General features: G+C 40.8%; 1 protein-coding gene across 1 annotated transcript in view; it reads right to left on the bottom strand.

Moving 5' to 3' along the window:
• Window positions 1–25,233, bottom strand: part of LOC147361882 (ATP-binding cassette sub-family C member 4-like) — a 115,995-nt gene that overhangs the window by 8,319 nt on the left and 82,443 nt on the right. Inside the window, exon 12 of the mRNA XM_086328423.1 lies at window positions 529–607. Within this exon, the coding sequence (XP_086184549.1) occupies window positions 529–607 (79 nt within the window). The remainder of the gene's footprint in view (window positions 1–528; window positions 608–25,233) is intronic.

The following is a 25,233-nucleotide window of genomic DNA, read 5'->3' as shown; positions in this document are numbered from 1 at the left end:
GCAAATCAGGAAATTATTTCCTCAATCACATTTGCCACTCTCCATGCTCTGAAAAGAGTCAGCAAACCACAGCCTGGAGGGCAAGAACAGCCACCACCTGGTTTTGTAAATAAAGTTTCATTGGAACACATCTACAGCCATTTTCTGATGTATTATCTTTGCCTGTGTTGTGCTACAACAGCAAAGGTGAGTAGTTACAACAGATAGTATAGCACACAAAGCCTATAATATTTTCTATCTGGATCTTCACAAAAAAAGAAAAGTTTGTTGACTCTTGCCCTAAAGAGACAGAAGTCTACAGGGCACAGTGACGCAAGGACAAAGCGAGCCAGTCAGGGGAGAAAAGCATGGGTGATGGGGAAGAGGGACAGACAGAGGGATGCTGAGAGGAAGGGTGGGGAGGCAGGTGTGCAGAGGGGGATGACGGGTGACACAGAGAGAGGTAGAAGTAGCCAGGCCACCTGAGAAGGTCAGGTCTCAGAAGGCAGCAAATCTCATCTCTGAAATCATCTCCAGAAACTGACATACCTGAGTGCAAATCCTGGAGTGCGTCAAACAGTTTCTGAAACTTGTGTTCAGCTTTGTATGCCCGGATGGTCCAGAGTCCCTGGAGAGAAGATGATAAGTGGGAAAATACCGGGCTCCGTGCTGGGGAAGCAGAGACAGACACACGACACAGAATGTCAGGGAGGCTGGATGCGAGGAAACCACCACCTCCCAGGCTCTGTGGTCACATGTCCCACCAAAAGGAATCCTCCATGTGACCCTCAAACTCCTGCTCACACCAAGCTTCACTTTAATGACCTGGGAATGAAAGATTCGCCTTGAAACTATCTTTGATCAAATTCAAATCACAGCTAGATTTAGATAAAAAATTCTTGTTCTTTCATCAGGATCCTCTCAAACACGCCTCCCTCCAAATTTTTCTGGCATGTCACCAGGTGGAAATTGTTCACAATTTTTAAAATATATATTGAAGTACAGTTGATTTACAATAATGTGCTAGTTTCAAGTATATAGTATAGTCAGTCATTCAGTTATTTTTTTATTATATTCAATTACAGGTTATTACAAGATATTGAATAAAATTCCCTGTGCTTTACAGTAGTTCCTTGTTGTTTTCTATTTTACACATTAATAGCAGTGTGTCTATTAATCCTATACTTCTAATTTGTTCTTCCCTCTCTCCCAATCCCCTTTGGCAACTGTAAGTTTGTTTTCTATGTATATGAGTCTATTTCTATTTTGTATACAGATTCGTTTGTATTATTTTCAGATTCCATATATAAGTGATATCGTATTTATCTTTCTCTGACTTATTTTACTAATAATAATATTCCCTAAGTCCATCAATGTTGCTGCAAATGGCAACATTTCATGGGTGAGTAATTACTGTTCACTAATTTTTGAATCAGTAGCATTTTAAAATTTAATTACTCATTAGAATCCTCACCACACTGAATTTTGTTGAGCTACCTGTGGACCATCTCCTCCTTAGATGAGTAACCTAAGGGCTGGGATAGAGTCAGTACATCCCCCACCCTGCACCAGAGCCAGACACAGGACAGGGTGAGACGAGCAAGGGGAGGGGACAGTCTGCCGTCTCCCCCATCCTGGGCCTCCCCCTGAATCTGTGCCAAGAGCCTCTGTGCGGGTCACAGAGCACCTGGTACTGCACCGCTCTTGTGCCCTCAGGACCCAGAAGATGAGGAGCCTTTGAATTGTCTTGACTTCTGCTCCAGGAACCTGTGGATGTTTTTATATCTGCCTGCTGGACACCTGTCTTGGTGTTCTGAGGTCACTGTGGCATGTGACACTCACATCACCTTTTTAGAATCCGACAGTGGCCTTAGTATCCATTCTCTTTTGAATGCCTTAATGTAGGTTTGGGGTCTGGTGTCACATCATGGACCATTCGTTTCCTGCCATCTTCTCTAAGAGCACACTGACCACGAGAACCAGGGTCAGGCTCCTGCCCATTAGAGAACAGGTGGGCTGCAGGCTGCAGGGCAGGGAGGACCCCTTATGGTTCTCATTCCCCACCGTGAACGAGGCTGTAACTTGCTGTTGTCAGGAGCAGACAGTGAGCCTGTGACCTCTGTCTGAGATGAGTCATAACTTGTGCTGTATCAGAAAAAAATACTGACATCACTTTGTTACCTGTGCGTCTCCTAGAGAAGTCCTGTTAGTACAACAAGGTTGTTTACGGAAAGTTAGTAATGTATCTTACAGGAGGGAGCAGAGATTTTATAAAATGATGGGGAAAGGATCAAGGGGGAAACTCCACACTGTTCTCAGGTCCCCACTCCTGAGTCCAGGATTTGAATGCCTGTCTAGTGACAGTTCAGTCAGTACCGACGTGCACCTGGGCACTGCATGTTTGGAGGGGTTGAGGTACAAACAGGTAAAGACATGGAACCTCCTCTTGTGTTTAGTGTTCCCAGTTCAATAAGGAAGGAAGGAGCAGGCTTCCTCCTGAGAGACACTGGGGCTCAGAGAGGGTGGGAAGCCCTGAGCTGGAGGAGGACAGCCTGGGCTGGGGGTCAGTTGACCATCCACTCAGCCCTAGGATGAGATGGTTGGATGGCATCACCAACTCAATGGACACGAGTTTGAGCAAACTCTGGGAGATGGTGAAGGACAGGGAAGCCTGCCATGCTGCAGTCTGATGGGTCAAAGAGTCGGACACGACTGAGGGACTGAACACCCCACCCACCCACCACTACCACCCAGACAGAGAACACAAACATTCTAGTCAACTGGTCACCACATGTGGTTATCTGAGGTGTGCAGGATGCGGTACCTGGATTAAATGTATTGTCTCCCTTGTTTCAGCCTACTGGGTGCAAAAAATCCAAATATTCCACAGTAATAGTGCCAAGGTTCTCAGAATCTCCAGATCAAATACTGAGAAAATCCTGTACTGCTTCTTGACAAAAGCCTCCAAAGGAGCCCATTTCTCCACTTCCATATGAATGGGAAATGGCCCTTGCCCCAGGCAAAAATTCTGTCAAATATTCTTCTGAAACAACCCCTCTCTCAAGGTACCAGAGACCTGCTTGGCAACAAGACAGTTGAATGACTCATTTCAAAAGTGGTCTCAGATCGTAAAACATCTGAAGCCTTGTCTACGCAGAAGACTGGATGTAACTCATCACTTCCTCTCCTGCCTCTCCAGGTCCTACCATCCTACCCAGTCATATAGGAGAATGACACACACCTGGACTGTACTGCTCCCATCCATCCAAACACCTCCCCAATCTCGACCTCACAGGAGGTTAGCTGCTTCTCTTGATGAGTGAAAATGTCTTCTACAGACTTTATGAAACTGATGATCACTATCCTTTTTGCAAATAAAGGTAAGTACCTCAATTGTTTATTATTAAAAACAAAACATAAAATGCCACACACACAAAAAAAACACCTCCTTTGATTGGATGAACTGAGATTTTTTTCCACTTAGTAGATACAGAGAAGCATGAGACTCAATATGTGTCTGTTCTTGGCTTAGTTTCTAGAAGGTTAAGTTGGTATAAATTTACAGTAATTATTTATGGTTGAGGTCTCTGATACAAACATATTCTCTCATTACTTTTTGGCTATTGTTTTTATAAGTTTTTAAAATATATAACAATCTATTTTCCTTATTTTTGTTTTAATATTGATGAATAATAAGAGAAAAAGTTGATTATTTCATCATCTGTGATTACCTGTTGAACAGAATAATTAATCATAAAATGTGTCCCCATCATTCTGTTTTTTTGCTGCACCTTACAGGATCTGGTTTCCCAACCAAGGACTGAAGTGGTGGCCCCCACAGTGGAAGCACAGAGTCTTAATCACAGGACCACCAGGAATGCCTCTGTTCCCCATTATTCTAAAATTAACAAGCTGAATGGAGTAATCAACTAAATGCAACTGAACTGACCCCACTCCTGTGTTCTCCTAGGGAATTATTTTCAGCATCATTTATATGAATAGCTTTGAAAAAGGGGTACACAGTGTGATGTCACCCCAAATACTGACAATGACAAAGAGCAAACCTGAAAATAACAGGGCTTATCTTTTCAGCAGGGCTTCCCTGGTGGCTTAGACATTAAAGAATTGACCAGCAATGCAGGAGACCTGGGTTCAATCCCTGGGTCAGGAAGATTGTCTGGAGAAAGGATCGGCTACCCACTCCAGTATTCTTGCCTGGGGAATTCCATGGACAGAAGAGACTGGTGGGCTACAGTCCACGCAGTCGCAAAGAGTCAGACATGACTTAGTGACTAACACACATCTTTTTGCAATACTTTTAACAACTACAACTTACTAGAATATATGAAAGAATGTATTTTTCAAAAATCACCATACACAAAAATAAACTCAAAATGGATTAAAGATCTAAATGTAATACCAGAAACTATAAAACTCCTAGAGGAAAACATAGGCAAAACACTCTCTGACATACATCATAGCAAGATCCTCTATGACCCACCTCACAGAATACTGGAAATAAAAGCAAAAATAAACAAATAGGACCTAATTAAACTTAAAAGCTTCTGCACAACAAAGGAAAATATTAGCAAGGTGAAAAGGCAGCCTTCAGAATGGGAGAAAATAATAGCAAATGAAGCATCTGACAAACAACTAATCTCAAAAATATATAAGCAACTCCTACAGCTCAACTCCAGAAAAATAAATGACCCAGTCAAAAAATGGGCCACAGAACTAAATAGACATTTCTCCAAAGAAGACATACAGATGGCTAACAAACACATGAAAAGATGCTCAACATCACTCATTATCAGAGAAATGCAAATCAAAACCACTATGAGGTACCATATCACGCCAGTCAGAATGGCTACGATCCAAAAGTCTACAAGCAATAAATGCTGGAGAGGGTGTGGAGAAAAGGGAACCCTCTTACACTGTTGGTGGGAATGCAAACTAGTCCAGCCACTATGGAGAACAGTGTGGAGATTCCTTAAAAAACTGGAAATAGAACTGCCATACGACCCAGCAATCCCACTGCTGGGCATACACACCGAGGAAACCAGATTTGAAAGAGACACGTGTACCCCAATGTTCATCGCAGCACTGTTTATAATAGTCAGGACATGGAAGCCACCTAGATGTCCATCAGCAGACAAATGGATAAGAAAGCTTTGGTACATATTTTCCTTCTATGATAGTTCTAACATAATGAAATACTTTCAAAAATAGTATTAATAAAGTGGATACTCTGTGTTAGGAAGTATGTCATGAATAAGACAGAAATGGTGCTTTAAGGGCCAAACCTACTCTCATGGGTCATAACTTTCAATCACCTAATGTTAACAGTGAGAAATTCCACAGAACAGTCTGAAGAATTTCAGGGGTCTGTTTAATTGCAATATGAATGGAAGACAGCCTGCACTGCCCTCCCAACCTGAGAGACCCGGTACTCACTTGTACATTCCAAGCGTTTCACATCTCGTGATGTCTCTAAGAAATACCGCCGAAGAAAAATGAAGATGATGCCAAGGGGAATCACAGGTATACCAGTCCAAGGAATTGCAGCCACCATCACACCCACCACACCAATCACAAGTAGAAATGTCTGAAATAGTGAAAATACAGAGGCCTTTGTGTCAAGGATACTTTTCAAGATAAATGTTATTGATTTGTTAGGATTAAGCTCCTTTCCTTGAAACTTGTTGAAACAGCAGGGAATGCTTTCCCTTCCAAGGAAATAAAACTATAGGTGGTCCTCAGTGGGTGTGAATGCACCCAACAGTCTGATAAGAACCTTCTAGGTATCAGCTCTTGTGACACACTCAGTAGCCCTTTGAGGCAGGCATTGCTATTTTTAACAGATGAAACTATTTGAGGCTCAGAGAGTAGGATCTGCATCTCAAACTATCAGGAGTCAGCAGGTGTTACCAGAGAGATGAGTGAGGGGGCATCACAGATCAGGAATCCAGATGCCTCAGCTATCCATGTAGGTATAAAGAAGTGGTTAATTACAAATTCAGTGTAACATGTCTAGTAACAGTATTATCTAATTTTATAAATGGAGACAGTGAGGCACAGGGAGAGGAAAAGCAGCTTGATGGAGACTGCAAAGCCTAAGTTACGGAGCTGGCAAGCCCATGTCATGAGCAATTATGACATTTTTAAGCTTGACCCCAATTTACAGCCATCTTTCTATCATTATACCAAGTACTTAAAATGCCCATTCCAAAGGTTAACTATTATAACACCACCAGATTCCATTTACAGTGTGTGTACTGTGTGTAAGGCCCTGTGCTGGGTTCCATGAACATTCTCTTAATCATCACATTATCCCCTGAGATGATATTCTCTTGGGAAATGATCTTGGTCTAAAAAAGACAGCAGGTAGAATAGAAAATGAAATTATTGGTTGACGTTGATTTAAGCATCCATCTTTATCAGGAAAAGTATGATACCTTGGAGGACAGTATCAGGCAATAAGAATGCAATCAACATTTAGTGTCTGCCTGCTATGAAAGTGGGGTGTGGTGCTAGGGACTTGCAGATTCACCCAGTCTGGGCCAAGGCCTCTGAAATTTATGATCTCAGGTGGATACAAATCCATGGTGATCTGCATAGAGTGCTGGGGAAACACAAGGAAGGATACCTGAATATTTTTAGACAATTCTAAGACGCATGACTGATTTTATAGGCTTGTTTAACAAATAGAAAGAATGGCATGAATGACTTTCAGGCAGTAATCATAGTTGATGGAAATTGTGACCAAAAAGGACCTGGGATGAGAAGGTTGAGATGCTTGTCTGAGTTAACACTGGCTGTTCTTTAAGATAAGAAATATGAGGTTGGGAGGGTAAGTGGTTGTCCTAAAGTTTCCCAGGAAGGTATTGCTTATCCTGGAGAAAGAGAGGAGCAGTTTGTAATCAGAGAATCCCAGAGCCACAGATGCAGGCAGGAGGAACAAACAACCAGAACTGTGTCTCTGGCCAGGAGCCTTTGGAAACCAAATTGCATGATCTGGATGGGGACCCATGTGCTTTTCCTCTTTCTCCCTGTCTCTGCTGTGGTATCAAAAGAAAACTCAGAGTGAAGAGGATGGAGTTCTAAAGGAATAAATTTTAATCATAAGTGGAAAAAAATAGGGTAGTCTGACCTCCCTCCTATTAGACTGACAGAAAACAATTTCTTACAGCCAGTGGATACTGTGCATCCTACCAGGCTACAATCTTCATGTTCATGGGGAAGGGTCCTTCCAGCTCTTTCTATGTCTAGCCTTTATGTCACTTGGCTTGCCATTTTTGTCAGAAAAAAAAAAAAAACCTACTAAAATGTCAATTATTAAAAAAAAAATCCAAATTACTGGTTTTTAGCCGACTTGCATCATTTGACGAACAACATTCATCCGTTTCTATAATCGGGCTCTCCCCAGGTGGCTTCCCTAGTGGATCAGTCATTAAAGAATCTGACTGCTATGCAGGAGACCCAGGTTTGATTCCTGGTTCAGGAAGTTCCCCTGGAGAAGGAAATGGCAACCCACTCTAGTATTTTTGCTTGGAACTTCCCATGGAGAGAGGAACCTCACAGGCTAGAGTCCATTGGGTCAAAAAGAGTCAGACAAGACTGAGCAACTAAACCACTCCAGGTGAGGGCCTTTTATGTCTAACCCAGCCTGTCAGGTAACCTGGGAAGCAGAGGTAAGATCAAAATGAAGGGCTCCAAGGAAGCTGTGCCAATGCTTTTTCCTCAGGTACCCTCTGAAGACCTATTAGTAATGCTCTCAGAAGCTCCGGAGTTCAGATTTCATGGCCCTAAATCTAAAGCAATTTAAAGAGGATGTCTCTAACAGCTTTATTATACACACACACACACACACACACACACACACACACAACATATTGATTTCCCAAGTGGCTCAGATGGTTAAGAATCTGCCTATAATGCAGGAAACCCAGGTTTGATCCCTGGGTTTGGAAGATCCCCTGGAGAAGGGACTGGCAACGAACTCCAGTATTTCTACCTGGAAAATTCCATGCACAGAGGAGCCTGGCAGGCTATAGTCCATGGGGTCCCAAACAGTTGGACATAACTGAGCACTTTTACATGTATATACATTTGTGACTATTTTATTGCCAGCCATCTCAAACACTTTATAGAATTTTGAAGAAGATGAAATAGTATCTAACCAAAAAGTCAATATCTGAAGAAGGAAACAAAATATCCTAGTGTACAATAAACACGCAATAAATCCTTTTCTTAAAGCCAACCTCATTTCTTTCTCCTACATCCCCAGGAATTCCAAAAAGCCCAATTCAAGCTATACAATTCCCCCACTGGTTGGATTCCAGGCCCATCTGATGGACCATATCACCATGGCCAGTGCTTCTGCACCTCTGTCACACTATGGAACAGAGACAAGGATGGATATATAGAAAGAAGCATATAGACCCAGGAGCAAGTGACCCAAGTCTTAATACTCCTCAAATAAGAAGAATCATTATTTTTATATATTTCCCATTTGAAGCAAACCATTTGGGAAATTCTATCCAAAGTCTATGAATCCACATGCACAAATGAAAAAATTCTTAGATGAACTCTTTCACTGGAGAGAAAATGGTGATTTTTCACAATTCAGAAAAATTCTTCAGTTGGCAAAGGATAACAATCTATACCTGGAGAAGAAATTCCATTAGCCCAATATTGTGCTGAGATAGGGTTTCCTGGTGGCTCAGATGGTAAAGAATCTGCCTGCAATGCGGGAGACCTGCCTTTGATCCCTGGGTTGAGAAGATCCCCTGTAGGAGGGCATGGCAACCTTCTCCAGTATTCTTGCTTGCAGGATCCCCAGGGACAGAGGAACCTGGCGGGCTACAATCCATGAGGTTGTAGAGCTGGACACGACTGAGCAACTAACCACACAAGCTTAACACTAAGTGAGGGTCAGTGCTGAGTCTTCATGTAATCAGATACAGTAGCATGCACGTCTCAGGAAGTTTAGAGATCAGTTCTGGTTCTCAGATCCTTCCTTCATCACCTCTGTTTCCTTTGATATCACCCAACTCATTTAACTCTGTTAAATCAGGACATTATAAAACGTTGGTGAGTCTTAACTATATGATGAGATCTATACAAACCCTGGACTTCCCTGGTGACTCAATGGTAAAGAATCTGCCTGCATTGCAGGAAGACCTGGATTCAATTCCTGGGTTGGGAAGATCCCCTGGAAAAGGGAATGGCATCCCACTCCATTATTCTTGCCTGGAGAATTCCATGGACAGAGGAGGCTGGTAGTCTATAGTCCATGAGATTGCAAATAATTGGACGCAACTGAGTGACTAACACACGTACATACACACATACAAAGCCTAAGACTAAGATTTCTAAACCTGCCCTTTGCTTGGGATATATTAATCACATTCTTCATCCCTCATTTGGCTGCCTTGGATCTTTTCACAACCATGTAAGCTCTGGGACCTGAGTATCCATCACTTCGCTCCCAACTGAGAGTCACAACTAACTCCACTGAAGAGTGAATGGTGGGGTTTGGTTCACAGTTTGCTAACCAGCACAACAGGAAGCTTTAGGGAAACATGCTGTATCTCTTCCTTCGTGGTTAGTGTATCTCATTGATCAATATCTTCCTTTTCATTTTTCTCAGGTTTCAACGTTACTACAACATTTAAGTCTGGAGTCTTCTTATTTGATAATTTAACAAGGTACACCTTAAAAAGAAGAGCACTATAAAATTATATCACAGGGAAATCTACTCAACATTCTGTGATAACCTATATAAGAAAATAATCTAAAAAAGAATAAATATTTGTACATGTATAACCGAATCACTTTGCTGTACATCTGAAACAAACACAACATTGTAAATCAACCATATTCCAAAAAAAATTAAAATACCTTTTAAATAATAAAAAAGCCTTTAAAAAAGGCTAAAAGTCAAGGATTTTGAAATCCATCTTATCAATAAAAGAAAAAGAAAAAAGCACACTAAAGTATGTAGAAGAATGAAAAAAAAAAAAAAAAAAAAAGACTCTTGAGAGTCCCTGGGACAGCAAGGAGATCAAACCAGTCAATCCCAAAGGAAATCAATGCTGATTATTCACTGGAAAGACTGGATGCTGAAGCTCCAATACTTTGGTCACCTGATGTGAAGCACTGACTCATTGGAAAAGCCCCTGGTGCTGCAAAAGATTGAGGGCAGGAGGAGAAAGGAGTGACTGAGGATGAGATGGTTGGATGGCATCATCAACTCAATGGACATGAGTTTGAGCAAGCTCTGGGAGATAGTGAATGACAGGCGTGCTGCAGTCCATGAGGTCACAAAAAGTCAGACACAATTGAGCAACTAAATGACAAAATACCTGAATGAAAAATAAAATGAACTTTTAAACAGAAAAATCAACAAACACAAAGCATGGTTATTTGAAATCACCAAAAAATACAAAAGAAAAAAAAAAGAGAGAGAGAAAATTTACAATTCACATGAATTAAAAGAGGATAACACAAAAGACTGGGCTTCCCTGGTGGCTCAGATGGTAAAGAATCTGCTTGCAATAGGGGAGACCCAGGTTTGAGCCCTGGGTTGGGAAGATCTCCTGGAAAAGGAAATGGCAACCTACACCAGTATTCTTGCCTGGAGAATCCCATGGGCAGAGGAGCCTGACAGGCTACAGTCCATGGGGTTTCTAAGAGTTGGACATGACTGAGGAACTAACATTTTAGCTTTCACTTTAATACAAAAAATACCATAAGCATTACAAAGAGAATATAATAAACATTGTGCAGATAAAATTTTAAATTTTAATGTAAAGGACAAATGTCTTAAAAAATGACATACAAAACTAACATAATGACATAGAAAATCTGAATAACTGCATATTGATTTAAGAATTTGAATCCTTTATTTTATTTTACTTTATTTTATTGTTTTGGCCATACTATGCAGCTTGTGGGATCTCGGTTTTCCTACCAGCAATTGAACCCAGGCTCACAACAGTGAAAGTATAATGTCGTGACCCCTGGACTACCAGGGAATTCCCTGAATACATAATTTTTAAATTTCTCAAAGAAAAGACTATAAATCCAGAGGGCTTCACAAAAACATTGTGCAGAAAAGTTTTACCAAACTTTTCCAGGGTACATGAGTCCAGCATTATCATGATATAAAAACCAAATAAAGACATTAAAAGAAAGAAAAATTGCAAACCAAACTGTCTTGGAATATTAAATGACATACCAATGAACTGAATCTAGCAATATAAAAAAGATGATATTCCACAGTCTAACTTGACTGAGCAAGTCCAAAATCCTCAGGTTCTCCTGTTACAAAGGACAGGCTGGAACCCTTGGGCAGGAGTTCTCCACAAGCAGAATTTCTTTTACTTCAGGGAGGCTTTGTCCCTACTTAAAATCAACTGATTATGGACTTCAATCACATCTACAAAATACCTACAGAGCAACACACAGATCACCTTTTGACTGAATAACTGAGGAATGTAGTCTGGTCAAGCTGACATTAAACTGACCATTAAAAATGGAAATATTTCCCATATATTTTCATGAGGATACATAAGAATTGATGCTTTTGAACTGTGGTGTTGGAGAATACTCTTAACAGTCCCTTCGACTGCAAGGAGATCCAACCAGTCCATCCTAAAGGAAATCAGTCCTGAATATTCATTGGAAGGACTGATGCTGAAGTAAAATTCCAATACTTTGGCCACCTGATGTGAAGAACTGACTCATTGGAAAAGACCCTGATGCTGGGAAAGATTAAAGACAGGAGAAGAAGGGGATGACAGAGGATGAGATGGTTGGATAGCATCACCAGCTCAATGGACATGAGTTTGAGCAAGCTCCAGGAGTTGGTCACGGATAGGGAAGCCTGGCGTGCTTCAGTCCATGGGGTCACAAAGAGTCAGACACGACGGAGCAACTGAACTGACATTCTTCTGATAACAAAAGCTGACAAAATATTTTAAGAAAAGCAAATTATAGGCCAATATCCTTCATGAACAATAGGTATAAAAATTCTTGACAAACTACATATAGCAATACATAAAAATGTATAAAAAAGCAATACATAATGCTACATTATGACCAAGAAAAGTCTTTTCCAGGAATGTTAAGTTTAACTTTCAAATACCAAGCACTATAATTCACATTAAAAGAGTAAAGATAATCATATGACCAGCTAAAGAGATGTAGAATAAATATTTGTTAAAATTCAATGCCTATCCCTCATTTAAAAAAAAAAAAAAAAGTAAAATTCTTGGCAATTGAGGAATTAAAAGAAACATTTTAAACCTGATAACAGATACCTACCTAAAAAATTACAATTAATATTATTTGCAATGAAAAATTACTGAAAGATTTCACCCTAAGAATACAAGATTATCTTATCTAACCTATTCTCTTCAACACTAAATGGAAACTGTAGCCACAACAATCCAAGAAAAGGAAATAAAAGTCATAAATATTGGAAATGAAGATACAAAACTGTCATTATTTACAGCTGACATGATTGCATATGGACAAAATCCTATAGAATTAAAAAAAAATACTGCTATCAACTCCAGGAAATGCAAAGTTAATTCACAAATAAATAAACTGTATTTCTATAGACAAGCAACAAGCATGTGAATAATAGTATCAGAAACAAGACTTCCCTAGTGGTCCAAGTAGTTAAGAATCCACCTGCCAATGCAGGGAACACAGGTTTGATCGCTGGTTCGGAAAGAATCCACATGTACAGAGGAGCTAAGCCCATGTGCCACAGTCACTGAGCCAGGCTCCAAAACCAGATGGTTGCACCTACTGAGCCCATGTGCCACAACTACTGAAATCCATGTGCCCTAGAGCCCATGCTTTGCTCAGGAAAAGCTACCAAAATGAGAAGTCCATCCAACACAAGTAGAGAAAGCCCATACATAGCAAAGAAGGTCCAGTGCATCATAAATAAATGAATAAATAATTTTTAAAAATGCAATAATACTATAAAAAAGCAAATATGCATGAATAAATTTAACCAGAGAAGTGTAAGATGTCTATACTAAAATTTACAAAATATTTCTAAAATTAAAAAAGACCTAAATAAGCATAGAGAGACACATATTAGTAATTGCAGAACCAACACTGTTAAGACTCAGACTTCTCAAATATTCTATAGCTAAAAGGAAATATTAATAAAATTTTCAGCAGGCTTTTATTTAAAATCAAATTAAAAGGCTTCTAAAATTGACACACAAAAGTAAAGAATCCAGAATGATCAAAGCAACCTTGACAAAAAAGCACAGAGTTAGACAATTTAAACTATGGGTTTCATTTCTTATTAAAATGTACAGTTACTAAGAATGCAGTATTGGTATAAGGATCAAAATATCGGTATAAACTGTAACTACTGAGGAACAAAATAAATTATACAGATGCAGATTTCTTTAATTCAATGAATAAAAGTCTTTAACAAATGTGTCCAGAATAATTGGAAAAAATAAACTTCAACCACTAATTACTCTTTCACATACAAAAAATAGTGCAAGATGCATCAATATCTAGAAAGGTAGAACATATGAAAGTATCTTCACACTCCTAAGAATATGCAAAGATTTCTTAGGATACAAGAACATCAACTACAAAAGAAAAAGAAAAGGTCAACATTAGACTTCATCAAAATTAAACCTTGATCTCCCCTAAGGATATAAATGGCAAGCCACTGACTGGAAGAAAATACCCACAATGCACTAGTATTACATATATACTAAAAATAAACATCACCAAGGGGGATTTGAGGAAGGGGTTGGGGAAGGGATCAACACCCATAGAAATCTCAAAATGACAAACTCATTATTCAGTGGGAGAGGCTGGGATACTCTCTACACACTTTCCCTGACATCTCCACACAATGAAATGCAAGAGTGAATGGTGCTGAGACAAGTAAAGGCTGCAAAATCAAGTGACCCATAATAACCTATTACACTGAGTCTCAGGCTACGTTCTCAATATCCAGATGCAGTGGCCTGTTCTTCTGCTCTCCCCTCTCTAGAAAGAAACGACTGAGGACACCTCCTTCACATTTTCTTTTTCTTGGATATTTTCACTTCATAAAACTGCAGTCAGTGGGTTGTGTGTGCTGAGGAGGGAGTGATACAGACCCTGGTGGTCTCACCATGGCCAGCATTGGTGGCTCAAGGGCATTTGCCCTTTGTGTCCATGAAAGGACATGAAGACTCAGTTCAGCTCTGACAAGCTGCTTTTTTTTTTTTTTTCCCCTGAATGAGGGGTGTGTGAGGAATAAGCGTTTTGCAACTTAGTTTTCCTCAATAAATTACAGTATTTTGCTGAGAGCAGCTGTATGCCAGTTCACATGCTCAGAGCAGTCCCAAACTTTTTTTTGGAAAATTAAAATGCCTAAACCTAACTTCCACATCTCACCTTCATTTTCACTTGTTTTAGCAGTACGAAGACTCCTTGGAGGTGATGATTTCAATAACAAGAATTATAGATAATTGAGACTTCTTAGTGTTATTTGGGACTTTGGCAAATTGTATGAAAATTACATTACTCTGAAATATTTAATGCTCAATGATCTATCTTGAAAACAACTGATTTTTATTTTGTGAGTCTACATAAGAAAGTGTCCATCAAAATCTTCAAGGATTAAAAACCTGGAATCTCTGTGATACAAATTCATGAGATGATATTTATGGGCCTTGAAACTGTCTCTGATAATAACTTTAATGCAATATAATGCCACTTTGCCAAAGGCAAAAGGAGGAAAGCAGAGAATAAGATGGCTGGATGATATCACCGATTCAATAGACATGAACTTGGGCAGACTCTGGGAGATAGTGAGGCACAGGAAGGCCTGGCATGCTTCAGTTCATGGGGTCACAAAGAGTTGAACATGACTTAGCAACTGAACATCAACAAATACCACTGTCATCAGACTATTTATTACCTAAAACACATATGTGGTATTTTAGAAATAGTTACTTACTGCTCTACATGCATTTAGATGTTATGCAAATAATAATGTTAAAAGGAACTTCACTTTGCCTTCCCAACAAACCTTAGGAAGTGGGCATTATTTTCTCCATTTTACAGAAAGGAGAGTATGGCTTTGTGGGGCGGAGATGATAAGAAGGAGAGCTTGGACGGGGGCTTGGAAAGGGAATCTGAGGGGTTCTGCACTGCCACACTTTAAAGCTGTTGACATCATGAATGATTATCAGGTGCAATCACACCACATAAGTTGATTTTTTTATGCTTCATCCTCTGAAATGGTGAACAGCTCCAATTTCCCTAACCACTCATAAAATGTGACTGAACAGGCTGGTGGCTGTGAGAGTCAGTGTACAGGATGGTGCACAAACTTATGATTGCCTCTCTTTTGGGATGTGGTCTCTGGGTGACATCACCTGAGGGGGTGGACTGTCCTGCAGTGTGGAAAACTACTAAGAATCCAGGGTTTTCCTTAGCCACACTTGGCATCACTATCACAAAATATTAAATAAATTATCTGAAATTTCATTTAAGGGGGTGAGAAGAAATTAGATAAGGGAAAGTATATGGAATAAACACTTTCAAAGTAATAAAAACAAAAATGATCAAGAACTTTCTAAGGTTTATACAACAAGGAAAAGCAAAATCATCAAAACTGAGTTTTAACACAGGTATGCTTACACAGCTGAAAAAGGACCTTCCAGCCCCTTCCCTTCCCGCCTTCAGGTGGTTATACAGAGAAAGACTGGGTCCCACACAGGAACTTGGCTTCCACAAACACCTCCTGTGCCACCATCCACAGCAGCCTTTCTCTTTCATCTGGGATGAAAGGTTACCTCCCAGAAGCTCCACCACCTCCTGGACCAGGAGTCAGCCCTTCCCATCAGGTGGCCAAATTATTGGAGCTTCAGCTTCAACATCAGTTCTTCCAATGAACACTCAGGACTGATCTCCTTTACAATGGACTGGTTGGATCTCCTTGAAGTCCAAGTGACTCTCAAGAGTCTTCAACAACACAGTTCAAAAGCATCAATTCTTCAGTGCTCAGCTTTCTTTATGGTCCAACTCTCACATCCATACATGACTACTGAAAGAACCATAGACTTGACTAGATGGACTTTGTTGACAAAGTAACATCTCTGCTTTTTAATACGCTGTCTCGGTTGGTCATAGCTTTCCTTCCAAAGAGTAAGTGTTTTTTAATTTCATGGCTGCACACATCATCTGCAGTGATTATAGAGCCTGCAAAAATGAAGTCTGCCACTGTTTCCACTGGTTTCCCATCTATTTGCTATGAAGTGATGGGACTGGATGCCATGATCTTAGTTTTCTGAATATTAAAATTACAGAATGGGAAAGACTAGAGATCTCTTCAAAAAAATTAGAGATACCAAGGGAATATTTCATGCAAAATGGGCTCGATAAAGGACAGAAATGGTATGGACCTAACAGAAGCAGAAAGATATCAAGAAAAGGTGGCAAGAATACACAGAAGAACTGTACATAAAAGATCTTCATGACCCAGATAATCACGATGGTGTGATCACTCACCTAGAGCCAGACATCCTGGAATGTGAAGTCAAGTGGGCCTTAGAAAGCATCACTATGAACAAATCTAGTGGAGGTGTTGGAATTCGTCGAGCTGTTTCAGATCCTGAAAGATGATGCTGTGAAAGTGCTGCACTAAATATGCCAGCAAATTTGGAAAACTCAGCAGGGGCCACAGGACTGGAAAAGGTCAGTTTTCATTCTGATCCCAAAGAACTGCAATGCCAAAGAATGCTCAAACTACCGCACAATTGCACTCATCTCACACGCTAGTAAAGTAATGCTCAAAATTCCCCAAGCCAGGCTTCAGCAATATGTAAACCGTGAACTTCCTAATGTTCAAGCTGGTTTTAGAAAAGGCAGATGAACCAGAGATCAAATTGCCAACATCTGCTGGATCATGGAAAAAGCAAGAGAGTTCCAGAAAAACACCTATTTCTGCTTTATTGACTATGCCAAAGCCTTTGACTGTGCAGATAACAATAAACTGTGGGAAATTCTGAATGAGATGGGAATACCAGACCACCTGACCTACCTCTTGAGAAATCTGTATGCAGGTCAGGAAGCAACAGTTAGAACTGGACATGGAGCAACAGACTGGTTCCAAATAGGAAAAGGAGTACATCAAGGCTGTATATTGTCACCCTGCTTATTTAACTTCTATGCAGAGTACATCATGAGAAACGCTGGACTGGAAGAAACACAAGCTGGAATCAAGATAGCCGGGAGAAATATCAATAACCTCAAATATGCAGATGACACCACCCTTATGGCAGAAAGGGAAGAGGAACTAAAAAGCCTCTTGATGAAAGTGAAAGTGGAGAGTGAAAAAGTTGGCTTAAAGCTCAACATTCAGAAAACGAAGATCATGGCATCTGGTCCCATCACTTCATGGGAAATAGATGGGGAAACAGTGGAAACAGTGTCAGACTTTATTTTTCTGGGCTCCAAAAACACTGCAGATGGTGACTGCAGCCATGAAATTAAAAGACGCTTACTCCTTGGAAGGAAAGTTATGACCAACCTAGATAACATATTCAAAAGCAGAGACATTACTTTGCCAATAAAGGTCCATCTAGTCAAGGCTATGGTTTTTCCTGTGGTCATGCATGGATGTGAGAGTTGGACTGTGAAGGCTGAGCACCGAAGAATTGATGCTTTTGAACTGTGGTGTTGGAGAAGAATCTTGATAGTCCCTTGGACTGCAAAGAGATCCAATCAGTCCATTCTGAAGGAGATTACCCCTGGGATTTCTTTGGAAGGAGTGATGCTAAAGCTGAAACTCCAGTACTTTGGGCACCTCATGCGAAGAGTTGACTCATTGGAAAAGACTCTGATGCTGGGAGGGATTGGGGGCAGGAGGAGAAGGGGATGACAGAGGATGAGATGGCTGGGTGGCATCATTGACTTGATGGACGTGAGTCTGAGTGAACTCTGGGAGTTGGTGATGGACAGGGAGGCCTGGGGTGCTGCAATTGATGGGGTCGCAGAGTCGGACACGACTGAGCAACTGAACTGAATTGAAGCTTTAAGCCAACTTTTTCACTTCTCTATTTCACTTTAATCAAGAGGCACTTTAGTTCTTCTTCACTTTCTGCCATAAAAGTGGTGTCATCTGCATACCTGAGATTATTTTTTTTTAAGTCTGAATCTTTTTTTTTTTACTTTTATTTTATTTTTAAACTTTACAATATTGTATTAGTTTTGCCAAATATCGAAATGAATCCGCCACAGGTATACCCGCATTCCCCATCCTGAACCCTCCTCCCTCCTCCCTCCCCTACCCTCCCTCTGGGTCGTCCCAGTGCACCAGCCCCAAGCATCCAGTACCATGCATCGAACCTGGACTGGCGACTCGTTTCATACATGATATTATACATGTTTCAATGCTATTCTCCCAAATCTCCACACCCTCTCCCTCTCCCACAGAGTCCATAAGACTGATCTATACATCGGTGTCTCTTTTGCTGTCTCGTACACAGGGTTATTGTTACCATCTTTCTAAATTCCATATATATGTGTTAGTATACTGTATTGGTGTTTTTCTTTCTGGCTTACTTCACTCTGTATAGTAGGTTCCAGTTTTATCCATCTCATTAGAACTGATTCAAATGTATTCTTTTTAATGGCTGAGTAATACTCCATTGTGTATATGGTACATATACATACCTGAGATTATTAATATTTCTCCAGGCAATCTTGATTCCAGCTTGTGCTTCCTCCAGCCCAGCATTTCTCATGATGTACTCTGCATAGAAGTTAAATAAGCAGGGTGACAATATACAGCCTTTACATAGTCCCTTTTATATTTGGAACCAGGCTGTTGTTCCATGTCCAGTTCTAACTGTTGCTTCCTGACCTGCATACAAATTTCTCAAGAGGCAGGTCAGGTGGTCTGGTATTCCCATCTCATTCAGAATTTTCCAGTTTGTTGTGATCCACACAGTCAAAGGCTTTGGTATAGTCAATAAAGCAGAAGTAGCTGTTTTTCTGGAACTCTCTTGCTTTTTCCATGATCCAGCAGATGTTGGCAATTTGATCTCTGGTTCCTCTGCCTTTTCTAAAACCAGCTTGAACATCTGTAAGTTCACAGTTAACCCTGGCTTGGAAAATTTTGAGCATTACTTCACTAGCCTGTGAGATGAGTGCAGTTGTGTGGTAGTTTGAGCATTCTTTGGCATTGCCTTTCTTAGGGATTGGAATGAAAACTGACCTTTTCCAGTCCTGTGGCCACTGCCAAGTTTTCCAAATTTGCTAGCATATTTAGTGCAGCACCTTCACAGCATCATCTTTTAGGATCTGAAGTAGCTCAACTGGAATTCCATCACATCCACTAGCTTTGTTCGTAGTGATGCTTCCTAAGGCCTGCTTGGTGTCATATTCCAGGATGTTTGGCTCTAGGTGAGTGATCACACCACTGTGATTATCTGGGTTGTGAAAATCTTTTTTTGTACAGTTTTGTGTATTCTTGCCACCTCTTCTTAATGTCTTCTGATTCTGTTAGGTCCATACCATTTCTGTCCTTTATTGAGCCCATCTTTGCATGAAATATTCCCTTGGTATCTCTGATTTTTTTGAATAAGATCTCTAGTCTTTCCCATTCTGTTGTTTTCCTCTATTTCTTTGCATTGATTGCTAGGGAAGGCTTTCTTCTCTCTCCTGCTATTCTTTGTAACTCTGCATGCAGATGCTTATATCTTTCCTTTTCTCCTTTGCTTTTCACTTCTCTTCTTTTCACAGCTATTGGTAAGGCCTCTTCTGACAGTCATTTTGCTTTTTGCATTTGTTTTTCTTGGGGACAGTCTTGATCCCTGTCTTTTGTACAATATCACAAACCTCCATCCATAGTTCATCAAGCACTCTGTCAATCAGATCTAGTCCCTTAAACCTATTTCTCACTTCCACTGTATAATCATAAGGGATTTGATTTAGGTTGTACCTGAATGGTCTAGTGGTTTTCCCTACTTTCTTCTATTTAAGTCTGAATTTGGCAGTAAGACACCTTAAGACAGAGCAAGCAGCTTGTGATAAGAACAACTGTCTACAAAAACAAAAGGCATTTTCTGAGATGACTTTGTTCCCATAATCGAATTACTGGCTTAAAAGCCTTCATATCTTCAAAGCTGCTCTCTATTAAACTTCCTGGACTTCCCAGGTGCCTCAGTGGTAAGAATCTGCCTACACTGCAGGAGACACAAGTCTTGTCTCTGGGTCAGGAAATTCCCTGGAAAAGTAAATGGCAACCCACTCTGGTAGTCTTGCCTGAGAAATCCCATGGATGGAGAAGCCTGGTGGGTTGCAGTCCACAGTGTTACAAAAGAGTCGGACACAATTTGGCAAGTAAAAACATTGTCCTTGTTAAAGTATTATTTTCACCCTATTTTTAACCAATCTTTTCTTCATAAGTAACCACACCTGGCTTTATCCAAATAAAATGGTGCAGCAGATATTTGTCCCCTGTGGGACTACAATGCATCATGCTCGTGCTCAGATGTGTCCAACTCTTTGCAGCCCCATGGACTATAGCCTGCCAGGCTCTTCTGTCTGTGGAATTTTCTGGGCAAGAATGCTGAAGTGCGTTGCCATTCCATTCTCCAGGGCATCTTCCCAACCCAGGAATCAAACCCTCGTCTCTTGCATCTCCTGCATTGGCAGGTAAATTCTTAACCACTGAGCCACTTGGGAAGCCAAATACAATGCATAATTTATTTAATCTAGGTTATCTTTCCATGAGAAGTGACTGTCTCTCTGTTATGAAATGTGCTCACAGTAAAGGGAATCCACACTAGACACCTGGAAGGCAGAGGGAGAACCATTTACCCAGCATGTTCCTGCTTCAGACCAATTTTGGCGTGACTGTGTAGCCACTCCTGCCCCAGGAGTTACTCATGTTAACTCAGCATCCCAATCATAGCCACACCTCTCTCTCAGAAACACAGCCTCTTATGGAAGATAACAGGACACATCACCAGGCTGAAAGGCCCACCTCCAATCCCTATGAAAAATCCTTGAGAAACAGGCACTCTGCTCTTCCCTGTGAGAACTCTGGCAGGACTGGTACACTACCTGGATGAAATCTTGAAATATTAGGGGCAACAAGTCATCCATATGCCCAATGTCTTTGAAGAAACGATTTAAAATTCTTCCTGCAAGAATAGGATACAAAAAATTACTCATTTCCTCAGATACGACCTTTAAGAGAAATAATTCATGAACAAATCAAAACAATATTTTTGAAGTATATGTATTTACTTTCCTGGTAATACAGTGTCCCCAGTGCAGGGGACATGGGTTTGACCCCTGGTGCAGGAAGATTCCACATGCCATAGAGCAACTAAGCCTGTGCACCACAACTACTGAAGTCCATGTGCCTAGAGCCTGAGCTCTGCAACAGAAAAAGCAACCACAGTGTGCAGCAACAAAGACCCATGCAACTAAAAACAAATAAATAATTCTTTTTTTTAAGTATATGCATTAAATATTTAATATATTGGGCTTCCTTCCCTAGGGGCTCATGCTCAGAGAAGCAATGGCATCCCACTCCAGTACTCTTGCCTGGAAAATCCCATGGATGGAGGAGCCTGGTAGGCTGCAGTCCATGGGGTCGCTAAGAGTCGGACACGACTGAGCGACTTCCCTTTCACTTTTCACTTTCATGCTTTGGAGAAGGAAATGGCAACCCCCTCCAGTTCTTGCCTGGAGAATCCCAGGGATGGCAGAGCCTGATGGGCTGCCGTCTCTGGGGTCACACAGAGTTGGACAGGACTGAAGGGACTTAGCAATAGCAGCAGTAGGGGCTCATGCTAAAGAATCCACTTGCAAACTCAGGGGACATAAGAGACAGGAGTTCAATTCCTGGGTCAGGAAGATCCCCTGGAGTTGGAAATGGCAACCCACTCCAGTATTCTTGCCTGGAGAATCCCAGGGATGGGGGAGCCTGGTGGGCTACAGTCCATGGGGTCGCAAAGAGTCAGACACGACTGAGCGACTTCACTTTCACTTTTTATTTTCATGCTCTGGAGAAGGAAATGGCAACCCACTCCAGTGTTCTTGCCTGGAGAACCCCAGGGACCGGGGAGACTGGTGGGCTGCTGTCTATGGGGTCACATAGGGTCAGACATGACTGAAGCGACTTGGCAGCAGTGGCAGCCAGTATCTTACCTGGGAAATCCCATGGACAGAGGAGCCTGGCAGGCTACAGTCCATGGGACTACAAAAGAGTTAGACATGACTTAGTGGTAACACAACAACAAATTTAATATATTATAAATTCATATGAAATAAGCTAATGTCAGTGGTAAAAAGAAAGACAAAATAGGATGATACCTAAAGAGAAACAAAAATACCACCAAATGGCAGTGGGTGGGGAACTGACATTGACTGAGTCCTGATTTTTAAAAGACTGGGGGAATCTTGTGGCAGTAACAGGAAGGTTTGGTGTATTAGAGAATGTTCCCTCCCTTTAGATCCATCCCATCTAAGGCTCAGTCCAAGTGCTAAATTGGTAAATAAATATTTGCAAAATACCTAAGTTAATCCTAATTGTTACACCAATTTTGCTTTAATTATCAAGATTAATTTTACCAAGTGATACTTTTTAAATAAACATAATTATAAACTCTCTGCAATTGTTTTTTTTTTTTTTTTTTTTCCCTCCAGATGGCTCACAGCAGCTCGCATTTTGGGAAATTATGGCTTGTGGCCATTTCCAAGCTGTAAGTTTACTACTGGGGTAATAAGCCCTTATTTCCAGAGGTGTACTAAGTGTGACAAGCACAGACTTATGAATAAGCATCTAAGAAGACCAGAGGGGTGTAGGCAGGAAAACTGAAATATCAGTAAATGACCAAGAATCATTTATCATTGATTTTACTTCCCTTCTCAGTATCCACAATAATAGTACATCCTTAAGGCTGCAGGATAGAATATGATAATTTCTGGTAAATATCTGGCATAAACTAAAAGTGTCACCTGTCTCTTCAGTAAACAAAGGATGCTGCAGCCATCAGGACTCTGCAGCCACCCCTGCAAGGGTGGTGCACCCTGAGGAGACTCAGGATGAGAAAGAACAGGACACTGCCCCCAGACAGGGGAGGTACACATCAAAGGAACTGTATCAGGGATGAGCCAAGACTGACTCCATGCTGGATCTGTTTCTTTGACCATTGCTATTCACTGCTTTTCTCAGGGAACCCTGCCCTTCTGCCTGAATGTTAAACTAAATTGGCTTTTATCAGCTCACATGGAGACAATCTGACCCTCACCACCTGTGAATGGCTGCAGAAAAATTACCCTCACATTGTGCAAGATAAATGGCCTTTGACTTCACTCCCTCACCTCCTCTCCCCTATGTTCTGTAAAAGAGCCAGGCATATAGACCCCAACAAGATGGTTATTTTGAGATATTAGCCTGCCATCTTCTCAGTCTGCCATGTTTCCAAATAAAGTCATTATTCTTTGCCTTAACACATTGTAAGATTTATCAGCATTGTGAGTCAGGCAGAACGGGCTTGAACTTGCTAACAAGTAACACCACTGTATGTGGTTTTCCCTTCATGCCATCACATACCAGAAACCAAGACCACCATAAATCATCTATTAAAAATTCTACTTTTGAAAATAAACACAGAAAAGAGTTCAATTCAATACACCACCAAAAGAGTAAATAACTGATGCCCGTAAACCTTTGGGCATACTTTTGCAATACTAATTTGGGCTTCTATTTTTTTGAAGGAATGATGTTCTGATAATAGACACAGGAGGGGGAGACAAGATACACATGGTGCATGCCTGCTGCTCCAGGATTAGTGACCTTAAAGATTTAAACTTGGTTCCAAATCCTTGAATAATAAATCAGCATCTGGAGAAGTCTACATGTCATCAAGAGCCTGGTTAACAGTGGTCACAACCACTCAGAGGCTGTGATAACAGAAATTCAATCTCACTTGATGCTCCCAAATTTATGACTGTAGTTTTCACATTAACAGGCAAAGTATAGAGACTTCGCAGCTGCAACGGCAGACTCTTCCAATCACTTCCTCACTCCAGCTTCATAATGAGATGAAATTGCATGGCCTCTGCAGTTAACCATTCTGTGCTCCTCACAGTGCCTGGACTAAAGAACATGTGTTGAATAAATCTGCACAAGAAGCTGCACTAAACATTCTTATTTAATCCTCACAACAGTCTTATGAAACAATCTTGTGGTTATTCCCATTTCACAGGAGAGAAGTTCCCAGACATCATGTTGACATTCTCACTGAGGTTCATTAGACACTGACCCTGTGCTAAACACTGTGAACTATTAACCTGCTTAATGGCCATAACATCAAGATATTGGTAAGTGTGTGAACAGTATTCTCATTTTACAGGTAAGGAAATTGAAACACAGAGAAATTAAATAACTAGCATATAAGTATTAACATAACTAGCTATTACTATTAGTAACTATCTCCAGGACTGAACCCAGGAAGTTGGCTCCAGGGTCCATACTTACAACCATGACAACATCCTGCCTGGAGATTTGCTTCCCATAGTATCTACCTACTTTGGCCTTGATCACACAGCTAGTTGATGGCCAGGCCAAGGTTACTCCTGTCCTCCCTCCAGTCACATCCCTCTCTCAACAGGTCCTGTCAATAATCATCTGCAAAAACAAAGCCATCCTGGGTCTCAGCACAAGTCTAACCAACTGAACAGAGTGGGCATGTGTGCTGATGAACTAACTCTTCATAGGAACCCAGGTCAGGAGGCTGCCTTCCAAAGCAAGACAGGTGAAGGCCTCAGGGTGGAGAGAAACAACCACTGGGAACCTTCAGGGACACTTTTACTTAAACCACAAGACCTCTTAAATGTAACCATAAGTCCATTGTAAAACTAGAGTGTTGATTATATTGAAGAGGATGTTTACATTTCACTGATCTTGTATTTTAATTAATCTTACATTACCATTTAGGTAAAACTCAAAATATGGGCACATGTCAGAGCTCTGTGGTTCCAGAAAAGGATGGACAATGAAAGAAAGAAGCACACAGCCTGTCTTCTGTCGAGATGTTCCTGAGAAAAGGTCCATCCTAGTTAGCTTAACACTACATAACACACCCAATGTTTCAACAACTAGTCAAAAACATTTCAATACATTTGCATCATCTGTTAGGTGTTTCATATGCCACATAACAAATGGACTCCTAAATCATCCTG

Source organism: Bos grunniens, chromosome 12 (genome assembly GCF_055505025.1).
Source record: "Bos grunniens cultivar Pamir isolate PY7600 chromosome 12, Bosgru_T2T1.0, whole genome shotgun sequence".
NCBI lineage: Eukaryota > Metazoa > Chordata > Mammalia > Artiodactyla > Bovidae > Bos > Bos grunniens.
Note: the sequence above shows the minus strand (reverse complement) of the source record. Positions and strands in the feature narration are given on the sequence as shown.